Consider the following 12679-nt stretch of genomic DNA (forward strand, 5'->3'; position numbering starts at 1 on the left):
CACAGGCAGGGTCTGCAGTCCCCACTGTCCCCTAGTCTCTAGTGCCCTCTCTTTCCCGGCATCTACAGTTTTGAGACTTATAGATACAAAGAGGTAAAATGCTAATTATTTTTGTCTGTTTCAGACTAACTGCTTAGCACAATGATCATGTCCCATGCGAAAATGATGCTCCTAATTATTTATCTAATCTGAATCATGTATGCAATTGATTTCTTCTGGGGAAAGTTCAAAAACAAGTAGAGTAAATGTTTTATTGTGTCCAAGCAAATTCAATGAAATTGTACAGTCCCTGAATGTATTCTGGCGTTGAATGTATTCTGTGGTTATTTTTATTATTGTGGGTGGTACCATCGGTCATTATCTCTGTACTGTTTTTGACAGCCCTTCTTTTGTGAAGTAATAGTGCTTCTTTTGGACTTACACGTAGAGAAATTGAAGTCTATGGAGTTCCTTAATAACTAAGTAATTAATGACCCTGTAGTTGGAAAGAAACAGAACCCATATCTAAGAAGCAGTATTATAATTGCCCAGAAATATTTTATTCTTCCCCTCCCCATTTTGTTGTTTTTCTGCTTACATTTTTGCTTTGATGAATCTGGGAATAATTTTCTTAATTGGAAGAGAACTTTTTTTTTTGGTGAGAAAGATTGACCCTGAGCTAACACCTGTGCCAATCTTCCTCTAAGTTTTGTATGTGGGATGCTGCCACAGCATGGCTTGATGAGCAGTGTGTAAGTCCACGCCCAGGATCCAAACTTGCAAACCCTGGGCCACTGAAGCAGAGCCCGTGAACTTTATCACTACCCCTCTGGGCTGGCCCCAGAACCTTTTTTATAGTAAGAGCATTGTGGTATTAACACACAGGGATTCTTAGATGCCTATTTTTGTGAACTTGTTTTGAGAATGACTATATAGTTTTTTCTTGGTGTGTTTTATTTTTATTTTTTTGGTGCAAATTATAAGCAGTAAGGGCTGTCACAACTTAAAAATTGGAAATTATTCTTTATAATTTTCACCTGTGTGTTTCTCCCAGCAAATTAAGATAGCCACCAACAGTATTAAATTAAATGTTCAGCACATTTTTTCTCTGGTAATATTACTCAGGTTCCATTATCCAATCCTCATGATCTAGAAGCAAATGTTAAACACAGTGGTATTATGAGTCACATGCTTCTGTTTTCTCGGATCATTTCTAATTGGCTTCAATGTCTTTGAGACCATTAGATTGACAATGGCGTAAATATAACCTTCAACGTCTATAAATAATCTGTTTTTAATTTAGCATCTCAGGGATCTATGTATCCACACCATTGACCAGCGCATTGATGTTCCAGACATGTGGCTCATAGACTAAATGATGAGTTTACTCCTTCACCATTATGGTTGTTTTGTTAGAGTCTTTTTATAAATATTTAATTTCCATCCTCGTTTTTGAAAATAGATTACTCGAAACATAATTTAATCCAAGCTTTTTCTCTTATATTTATTTTGCTCAGTTGATGAGTGGGGCTTTTGACTGATTCTCCGTGTTACAGATTTGTGTGCTTTTATTCTCTCTGGTTCTGTAGTTCTGTTTCTTCTCTGCTGTAACATTGATCATATCTGCCATGATGTTCTCAGTGCTACTGATGCAAATGTTAGCCTGAGTGTGTTATTGATTTTGTTATAGCAATCGCAAACAAACTCTTCTTTTATATAAATACAGTTGCTAAAACACTGTCTTTCATGTAATCGTGTATGTCAGTATATGCCAGATACTACTGCGTTCGTGTTAGCATATTATTTTCAAGGTTTCCATTTTCTTAAGGATAAGTAATATATTGTGCTCTACACTTTCTGGTAGTACTTTACTGAACAAAAAAAATGTTTATTCAATAGAATCCTTTAATAGACTAGTCAGATACTGCTTAGATTCTGTATTTTTAATCCAGTAGATATGTTTAAGATTTAGATGAGGGCCGGCCCTGTGGCCTAGTGGTCAAGTTTGGCACACTCTGCTTCAGTGGCCCAGGTTTGGTTCCTGGATGCAGACCTGTACCACTCATAAGTGGCCATGCTGTGGAGGTGTCCCACATACAAAATAGAGGAAGGTCAGCACAGATATAAACTCAGGGCAAACCTTCCTCAGCAAAAAGAGGAAGATTGGCAACACACTAGCTCAGGGTGAATTTTCCTCAGCAAAAAATAAAGTTTGATGGAATTTGTTCCATGGCTTAGATTTGTTATTTATATTTTAGAGCATGTATGCTATTTTATTTAGACTTCCAGGGACAATAATAGCAGTCATGGTTATTATCGTTACTCTCTATGAGTGCACATTCTCTGTCTGGCACTGTTTTAAGCCCTTTATCTGACCTAGTCCTCGTGGCACCTTGTGAAAGAAGTACTATTTTATTGCCATTTGCGGGCGGACGGGACTAGAGGAGAGGAGAGTAGGCAGCCTGCCCAGAGCCACACAGATACAAGTGGTGAAGCGCAGGTACAAACCCAGGTGGTCTTACTCCAGAGCGGGTCATCCCCTACAGACCACATTTCTTTGCCATAGAATGTTTTAAAGGAACTGATGGAAGTTTAATTTAAAATGCTGACCCACCGTCGCCTTAAAAGTGTCGTCCTACTCTTTAATCTTTGGGATTTAACTTCCTTTATCCTATCATGTAGTTTTCCTGCATTAGTTATCTTTTTAAAAAACGTGATGCTTTTATGTATTTATAGATATGCCTCTCCACGTTCGACGAAGCAGTGACCCAGCTTTAGTTGGCCTCTCAACTTCTCTCAGTGATAGTAATTTTTCCTCTGAAGAGCCGTCACGGAAAAACCCCACACGCTGGTCGACAACAGCCGGCTTCCTCAAGCAAAACACTGCTGGTAGCCCTAAAGCCTGTGACAGGAAGGTAACCACTGCCGTTCTGTGTCTTCTTGGTGCCAATGATGAGTGTCGACTGTTGACCCTGTGCTTCTGGGCATCCTCACTGTGGCCCTTTGGTGTGTGTGTGTCGACTTTTTCATCCAAGTTCAGATAGCTTCCTATTTTATGTTGCCCTTGAATTTTCCGATACAATTTGTTGCTATATGTTGTGTACATTTACTTATGGATCCATATTTTGAATAGATAATATATTCGTGTGATTAAAAATGAAAACTTTCGGCATGAAATGTGTGCCTGTAAGATCCCTCTCCCACTTGTCTCCTGGTCCCCTTATTTCTCTCCATGTCCAGCCCCACTAGGAGCTTTTTGCAGTCCTTCCAGGGACATTTGTAAGCAGATATTCCTATGGGCTTGGGAGGCTCATTAGAAACGATAGCATTATGTTCTGTGAAGGAAGAAAGTGGACTCCATGGTCATTTAGTCTAATGACCCACTTGATAATTTTATCTCCCTACAAAATGGAAGTGTACTGTCTAGTCTTAATAACATTTTCTTCTTTGACCTAATTTATTTAGTCTAAATAAATAAACTTTGTTTTAACCTTTTTAGTCTACTTTTTTCCGATTTGTTTGTTAGGGCTCTTTGTCATATATTCCTTCAGAACCCTTATCGTCCTATTCTGTGTACCTCACACCTTTTACCCAACGAGCTTGAAGCTGTGTTTGTGATTTTCACTGCTGATTCCATAGAATAGACTCTCAGTAAACATCTGTCGAATGAATTAATAAACATTTTTCAATGCAGCCAGTAATTGATCACCATATGTATTGAGAAATGTGGAAGTATGCTAGTCACATCTTAATATTAAAATGAATGAAGCTTGATATTTGCTTGATGTATCCTTCACATCTATGTAAAAATACCTGTTTTAAATATTTCTTTTAACTTGGTTTTACATTTCAATAAGCTATTCTTTGTACTAGTTCAAGTAAGGAGAAAAGTACATGAAATACATAAGTTTAAACTGAGCGGAATCCACCAGGTAAAGTTAGTACTGTGGTCCTGGTTTTCGGGGTTTAGCTGTGAGGGACCCTCTTCTGAAATGTTTTCTTATATATGTGATGGGAGTTCATACTCGAGCATCCTCTCATTGAGATTAGCTTGAGATTTGAGAGTGCTTGATCACGCAGTGGCCCGTCCAAAGAAGCAGCATCTGGTTTATGAATAGGCCTCAGGACATTTAATTTGGGTTCAGAATAGACCTAATTCACATGGATATTCACAAATGTACCAACAAGTCAAGTTGGCAGTTTAAAAAAATTCATTACTTTTTAAAAAGATTTTCACATAGTTGGAAGATAGGGAGTCAGGAGTCATCGAGGTAGCTGAGGTGGTCTTTTAACTCATTCGGCATCTGGTGTGCGTGCATCAGCTTCACTCGCAGCAAACAGAGCCGTAGCGGCTATTTTGAACATAAAAGGACTCAAGACTTAGAATTGGTTTCTCAGAAAGTCTTTGAAGAGCAGGCTGTGTGCTGGGCCTCGAGGACTGGGAACAGTGCAGTCCCACACGTCTGCTCTGCCCAGGGGAGGAGTGGGGCTGCAGTGCAGGGACCTGGGATCCCCTGACCTGCGTCTGCCCACTAGACATTAGCCCTACCTCCACGTGTGCTCACCTTGCCTCTTGTCAGCTGTGAGCTGAGCCCAGAAGTGCCTCAGCAGACTCCATCATCTCCACAGCCTTGCTCGCCAGAAGCACCAGCTCAAGAAAATGTCTTATTTCACAGCCATCGTTAAAATCTCAGGCTGTGGAATTCCAATGGGCAGGATGCAGTTTGCATCCAGATCCTTCTGGGCAGGGGAGGTTGGGAAATGGACTCTAGGCTTCAGCCTCTGCAGCACAGGGGGCTTGCTGGAAGAGGTTGAGATGCTCCTTGCCAGTTCATCACATCCACCTCACTGACTTTTTGTGTGACATAACGTGTATCTATCATTGTAGAAAAACTTGGGAAACTAGTAGAACAAAATTAAATTATTCATACTTCCAAAACCCAGTAACAATCAGTATTACAATGTTAGTGAACACGTGTGTGCACACACACACACACACACAGTTGGAACCATGCTTTGTCTACATATTTGTGTCCTGATTATTTCTACATTTTTTTTCATATCATAGGGATTCCCCCTGGTGTGAATTTTATTAGAAAATATTTTTAATGAATGCAAAATATTCCACTATAGAGTATACGCTAATTTATCATTCTCCTATTGCGGGACATTATACTATTTCCTTTTTTTCCACATTATCAACATCAGTGCTACAAACTTTAATATAGTTTTATTTGTTATAAAAATGGTTACTTATTCAATAAGCTTTTTCGCTATGTGGAGTGATACTTAATGTAGCCAAATGCTCACACTTTCCCACGGGAAAGGCCTTAATTTGCATACATATCTCTAGATGAAATCATACAACACACATGACACACATCCAACATACAACACACATGAAGTATAATGTATAATGAATTTGTCTTTTGAATTTTCTTTGGCTTTACTTTTCAAATAGCAACTAAACTTGCTGTCTAAACTTTAAGCTGTTTGTATTTAAAACTGAGAGTTTTTAAAAAATATGTGTATATCTGATTAAATGCTATCTTATTTTCATTTATAAAAACACTTCCCATGTTTTCAATATTCAGAGAGGGTGCTTAGAGGAAAGCATACTTACTGATCAGTGTTAAATTTATTTATTTCTGTTGAGTCCTTGAGAGCTTACCAATGCTGCACAATTTCAAAATGTTATAAATCCTTAGTGTGTAGTGGTGTAGGTTTTCTGTATAAAAACAGAAATAAATTAGTAAGGGTTCAAAGTCTTGTGATTCATTGATCTCTAATAGTTAAAATAAGCTGACATTCTTGTATAACTAAGATAAAGTGGCTTCTATTCTTCCAAATTGAATAAGGAAAACAAGCAGTTTTAGAATAATGTCAGCCATCAGGTGAAGCTGTTGTTTCAGAGCGGGGCCATCCCGTCCTGGGGTGCTCCCAGACTCCTGTGGGGGACTCTGCTGCGAGAGGTGGAGTCTTCCCAGGTGAACCGTGCTCACGTCTCGCTCCACTCTTAAGTTTAGAGGGAAACATAGACAGATTTTCATGCTCAGTAAGGCAGATAAGAGTTTGGAGAGAGCAAGGGTTCCATGGGCTTCTGGATTTCTTAAAATTTTTCATACTTTTATTTGGAGGTGAGATGTAGGGGAGAATGGAGTCTTGGCTTTTTTCCAAACTTCTTTGGGATACCTTCTCATTCCTGTTGGCCAGCGTTTTGTGACTGACTGCCTTTTCCAACTCTTTTAGAGACCATTTTGCTCACACTTTGTATGGAAAGTATCTTGCTAGAAGATGTATTTTCATTTGAGGTTTTACGTTTGCTTAATATTTCATTTTGGGACTATTTCGATCAGTGTGAACTCGTTTTGCCACCTCTTTGGTCCTCCTTGTTAAGTCAGTGTCCCTGAGAATAAAGAGGCCAACTAGTATGTGGAAAGGGTTCCGTTCATTCCGTCAAGAACGATGTCATGAGACACTTAGAGTCAGCCTACCAGGAAGTTTCAAGGGGAAAGTCTCTGTGCTGTTTCATTGTTCAGTAGTTATAAGCCATTGTTCCTTTCCCCTAAATAATGAGAGTCTTGCTTTTCTAAGTTATGTTACCCCCTCCCCCGGTTAACATAGCTAGATAAAAACAAAGTAGCATAAAAACCATGTCTAGACTAGTTTCTAAGGGAGAGTCTTACCTGATTAGGGAAAGGTGAAGAAAGTGACAAGAGAACATACTGTGTGGGCATCATTAACTTTTTTCTTTTCGTTTCTTAAAGAGAGACCTTGGAATGTTTCTGACCCCCTGGGTTTATTATTTCTGTTTGATTTAGTTCCTTAGCATATTTGGTATCTTTCCAATACCCCTGATACATACAAGCTCTTGGAAGAGATGCTGTCATAATTATGTCTTTGTCATCTCCCTTTCTTTTCCATTAAAAGAGTTGTAAGATCTTACTTTTTCTAACTTTAGGAAATTATTTTTATAAAAATTTCCTGTAGTATATTTTAAGGTTCCTAAGACAGTTTTTGTTTGTGATAATAATACGACTTGCTCTGCATTTATAAAGTAATGAAACATATGAAGAAGCGGGTCAGTAGTTTGGGATCTTGAAGATGAGTAATATCGACAGCTTGATGTTCTGGGGAACATAGCTCTGTATAGCTAGTGGCAGTCCTTATTACCAGTGGGGACTCACCCAATAAGTATAGTTTAATTTCCTGCATTTTTTCTTACTTTGTGTTATATTGAGAACATTTTTCTATGTCTCATAAATATTGATAGCTTGCATAATGTTCTTTTAGGTACTGATTTTTTTTGTTGGTGTTTATTATCTTTATTTGGTGATTTTCCTTGTTGCTTGACATTAATACTTTTGCCTTTTTTTTTGCTTCTATAAGTAACCTTTAGAAGTACCCTGCAGAGAATATCCTTATATATCAGTTTATGTTGACATCTCATTATTTCCTTAGAATAGCTTCCTCAAGTAGACTTATTTGACCAAGGAAATGACCTTTTCAAAAACTATTGCTAATTGTTTCCCGTAAATTCGTGAATAATAAAGTGAAAAGTACTTATGATGTATAAAGCCTTATGAGAAGTCCTAGCTGGAGTGAAGTAGGGGATAAGGGGTAGGATGAGGAAAACAAAGAACCAGCCAGTACTGTTTCTGAGTTCCAGAACTTCCTGTCTTACCACTTGGCTGTGCATCAGAATTACCTCTGAACTTTTAAAGATTTTATTTTTTCTCTTTCTCCTCAAAGCTCCCCGGTACATAGTTGTGTATTTTTAGTTGTGGGTCCTTCTAGTTGTGGCATGTGGGATGCCGCCTCAGCATGGCCTGATGAGCGGTGCCACATCCATGCCCAGGATCCGAACCAGTGAAACCCTGGGCCGCCAGAGCACGGGAACTTAACCAGCCGGCCAGGGGGCTGGTCCCACCACTGAACTTTTAAAAGATGAAACACACTCATAGCAATAGATTCATTTACCCATTTCAAGAAATTCGTGTGTTTATTAAAGTTCCTCTGCTGATTCTAGAGCGTGGTCTTTTTCTGAGAAATCGAGTCCAGCTGAGAAGGGATGCTTGCCCGTTCAGAGATGGCAGATAGGAGTATAATTGCTATTTTGAGATGTCTTGTTTTCAGGCTAATTTTTCTATCAAAGCAGAATAGAATCTGGAACATTTACCATATTTGGTTTTGTGACATTTCACTTCTTCTCAAACTTAGCTTGCTCAAATTTTCATTTTCAAATGAAAATCAGTTAAAATTAATTTTTTTTGAGTTTTTAAAAAACTATTACAACAACCTGTTGAAATGTTAGATCCTATCTTATCAATGCAAAACTAGAACAGGAAAAATTTGTTCTGGATAGAAGCTACGATAAAAATAATGTTTCTGTCTATTGTTCCCTTGTGGGCTTGCCCTGCTCCCCCCCCCAACCCCCTCCCCCCACCCCAATCTTAGTTCAAAGTGCTTTTGAATACTTAGGGTCTAGACACCAAATTCCTAGTGTTATGTATGAGGTCACCAATACTAATTCAAACACAAGAACACTCCAGAAAATGCCTACTCCCTGTTTTATTGAGAGTAAGAAAACGTTTGCAGTTGATACCCAGACAATACATGAGCAAGTAACATTGAATCCTGCCCCGTGTGACTAAAATAGCTGCTTATTCATTTCGTTCATTCACTCACTCACTATAAAGTGAGATTCTCCGTTTACCTGTTTCTTTGCTTCCTCATCCTCTCTCCACCCTTTTGCTTCTTGGTCTCTACTTATTGTCATTTATTCTTTCTAATGTATAAGACAGTCATATAGGTAAATTTGAAAATACTGTTTTATTTTTAAACTAGTACATTTGACCAGTTGGCTATTTAAAAAAATTTATCTATCTTTTGGTTATTTATAAGCTAGCTATAGCTACCAGCTAGTTATAGTAACCATCTAAAACCTCAAGGATGAGCTAAGAAGTTCTTTAAAACCACGTTTCCTCTGTGAGAGACCTATAGCTCTGTTTAATTTTCTGGAAGACCCAGCTGAGACCCAGATCTCAGCCCGTTCTGCTGCAACATTTGTATTTCCTGTTAGAGGCCTCTGAAGCTACGAATTTCGTTCTTGTATTTTGTGCACTTAAAGATCTTAATTTGAATGCAGCGCATTTTGGGGCTTTCATTAAGTTATGATTATAATCACTTCTACAATAGGCCAACCTCAGGTGCCAAACTCACCTAGGCTGAGTTGTTAATACCTACTCTCATCTATTTCTGTGCCACATTTAGGAGTATAATCTGCCTTCACATGCTTTAAATATTATAATTTGTGTTCAAAGTTATAAAATCCTAAGGTGCTATTGAGAAAATTTTTAAGCCTGGATGTGATATTTTTAGAATTCACAAACCACTCCAGGAATATGAATCCAAAGTAATATCAGAATCCTCCTAGAGCACCCTCAGGGCTATGAATAGTACAGCGGGAATTGAATATGTTACTCCTGTTCTTGACTTGGGGGAGAAGACCAGGAAATGACATTGATTAAATTATATTAAGCAAAAATTCACCTGGTCTTTATGCACTTCAAAGTATTTTGGCCTCATTTCATCTTTTTAAGCTGGTGTCTATTTTTAATTCTTGGTACTTTAGCTTATAAATCTTCCCACTTTCAGTCATGAAGTTAGGTGGAGTCAATTCCTGTCCTGTCATTCAAAAGGAACGTATAAGATGGGAGGCTGGGACTGCAGCACCTGGAGCTTATGTTCTGGATGCTCCGGCAACCTTGGGTTAGTGGGCATGTCTTCTAGGTGCCGTTACATTCTGGGCTGAGCACTTTCTGAAGGGTAAATATTCTTGCTATTCCCTTTTTATTGACAAGGAGGTAGAACCTTAGAGAGTTTAAATAATTTGCCTAATAGTTAAACCAACTACTAAAGGATAAAGTTGTGAGATAAACCTAGATTTTCCGGTTTCAAATTCCATGCTGTTAACAAGGATGCTTCCCAATGTTCATTTAGTTGAATATTTTAAACTGTGAAATATTTCATAATAACCTTATTTTTATTTCCTCTAACACTTTCTGTTAAGCAATTAAAATATGAATATAAGAATAGTCAACATTTATTTATTACTAAAAGTGGCATAATTTTCAGAAACTTCAAGTGTATGTTATATCTTAACATCTTAGTCTTAAGTAAAAACATGGTAGGTTTATTAATAACACGACTAATAACCTGATTATGGTAACCGATCTCCATTTCTTTCCCCTATTTTGAGGACAGTTTTGTCTTTGTCTATTTTCTCTAATCTTTGTGATGGATATTACTGTTATTGTTATTGAGACATTATATGTTCGGTCCTCTTGATATTTTATGTGCCTTGCTCAAAACAGCTTAACAACAGCAAAGTAAAATAATGATATAATTGGATTATAACCCAAAGACCAAAGTAAATATCCATGAGACTATACTGATATTAATAAATGATTGAATAAAAAAATAAATGGGGGAAAAGGGACAAATTTCCTTACAGAAGAATTCCAAAAAATATCTGTAATACTTCCCCCTCTGGAGGGTGAAGCTTGATTCCCCTGCTCTTGAGAATTGGCTGCACTTAGTAACTTGTTTCCAAAGAATAGAGAATGGAATGTGAAAAATACTGACATGCCTTAACCAAGTGGCCAGAGTTAATGTCACTAGTGATAGTCATGGTCATGTTATGAACCCCTGAGATCGTGTAATGAGATGGGACCTCAGTGGAATTTTCCTCAAATCTCTTAACTCCAGTTTAATTTTGAGGACTTTTCAGACAAACCACAATTGAGGGACATTCCGCACAGATATATGACCAGTGTCACGGTCATAAAAAACCAGGAAAGACTGAGACACTGTCTCAGATCAGAGGAGACTAAAGAAAGCTGATGATGAAATGCAATTTGGGATCCTTGCACGAAACAAGGACTTCAGTGAAAAAACAATTGGATTGCAAATAAGTCTGTAGTTTAATTAGTAGTATTGTACCAATGTTAACTTGTTAGTTTTGACAAATATACCAAGGCTATGTGAGATGTTAACATTGGAGGTAGTTGGGTGAGGGATATGCAGGAGCTCTCTGTACTATTTTGCAACTTTCCTATAAATCTGAACGTTTTCCCAAAACAAGGAGATTTTCAAAACCTAGCTTTACAAGGTAGGTTGTATCCACCTACATTTTATGCTGAGCGTCAGAGATGGCAGTTCACACGCTATGCGAACCAGCATTCAGCTACAGGTCTCTGTGAGCCTTCTGAAACACCTGGTCATTTCCTGAAATACATTTTTACCTTTGGAAATGAGTTATGTTAAAAGTTCTTCAACTAGTTTTATTAAATACTGCTTGAGGGTTGGTACCCTTCCCCATGGCAAGTCTGACTTTGAGAAGTGTTTCCCAGTTTTAACCATGCTGTGTTCTCGTGCCTGAGTGCTCCCACCTTTGTCTTTTTGTTGAGGCGTCCTGGTGCAACAGCTGTTTTGCTTACACTTTATTCAGATTGGTAGGTTCTTTTTTTTAGGTGGAGGGATTCAATAGCAATTGCTCAAAAATTTCCCAGAATCACATTTTGTAAAATTGTAATTTTCGGTTATAGTTTGGAGACAAAAATAGTTCCCTTGAAAATTAATATCTTGCTCAGAGAACGTGCTTTTCTGCTGTTAGGGTTGGAGAAAAGGACTTCATTCTTTAGAAGTTTGAGCCATCAATTTCTTTACTTTAAATGCTTCCCATGTGGAGATGGAATTCTCCAGGAAAGTCATTATTTTTTTATGAGAAACAGTAAGTAGGATAGGATTATGTTAAGTGAAAATAAACGTTTTGAAATTCTGTCTGTGAAGATGGTTTACCTGAGGAGGCAATTTCACAATTGAGGGGAAAACTTTAAGAAACCTGAAGTGCAGACTGTACATAGGGTCTTTCGCAGACATTACCCGATTGTTCTGCTAATCCACCAGGTCCATTGAAGTTAATGCCTGGGCTTAAAGATGGAAGAAGGGGGTGTTAGTATTTACGTTGGCAGACTAGTTATATATGATGCAAATATCTTGATTTTCAAATTTTAGTAATTTATTTGAACATATATATTGTTTTCAAATTAAGGTGAAACATATTTAGATAGGTAAATATAAAAGATTTGTACAGCACATTTAGATAATGTATAAGACTGTAGATGTTGTGGAATTAGGCAACTACTTTATCCTCTAGAATGAAGGTTGTTCACTGATAATGTTCTGCATCAGATTAAAAAAATAAGTGTAAAAAAAATAGTTGCTTATTTTACTTTCTCTCCCTCATTTCCTAGCATCTGTTCCCTTCTTCCCCTTGGTATTGTGCAAATTGCTGCTGATGCAAAATGCTATTGTTATTTATAATTTTAGTTTTGAGCTAGAAACATTGAGAGTTATGTGTTTTATGAAAATGAAATCTGGGTGGGTATTTCTTGCCTTCAAAATAAGAACTATGTGGCACCTTCTAAAATGTTTTAAAATTGTTTCAGAATTAAATTTGTTTTTTGGAATCAAGCAGCATTAGTCAAATGTTGCTCTTCTTTTTTATTGTAGTTTTGGAAAATGAGCCAGACTCTTCAAAATGTAATCTGATCTGAAATACTTATATCTTGTTTTTTCTCACGCACTTGCCTGCGGTTGAAGGAGTAACGTCAACAATGATGGTCCCATTTTCTCT

The 12679-nt window shown here is 37.6% G+C and overlaps 1 protein-coding gene across 18 annotated transcripts in view; it reads left to right on the forward strand.

Annotated features, from left to right (window-relative positions):
• The window catches only part of PARD3 (par-3 family cell polarity regulator), a 518486-nt gene that overhangs the window by 190200 nt on the left and 315607 nt on the right, over positions 1–12679 (forward strand). For all 18 annotated transcript variants that reach the window (XM_046679514.1, XM_046679504.1, XM_046679509.1 and 15 more), the window contains one exon: positions 2716–2894. In XM_046679514.1, coding sequence (XP_046535470.1) covers positions 2716–2894 — 179 coding nt within the window. The remainder of the gene's footprint in view (positions 1–2715; positions 2895–12679) is intronic.

The sequence above is a fragment of the Equus quagga genome, chromosome 12 (genome assembly GCF_021613505.1).
Source record: "Equus quagga isolate Etosha38 chromosome 12, UCLA_HA_Equagga_1.0, whole genome shotgun sequence".
NCBI classification, from domain to species: Eukaryota; Metazoa; Chordata; class Mammalia; order Perissodactyla; family Equidae; genus Equus; species Equus quagga.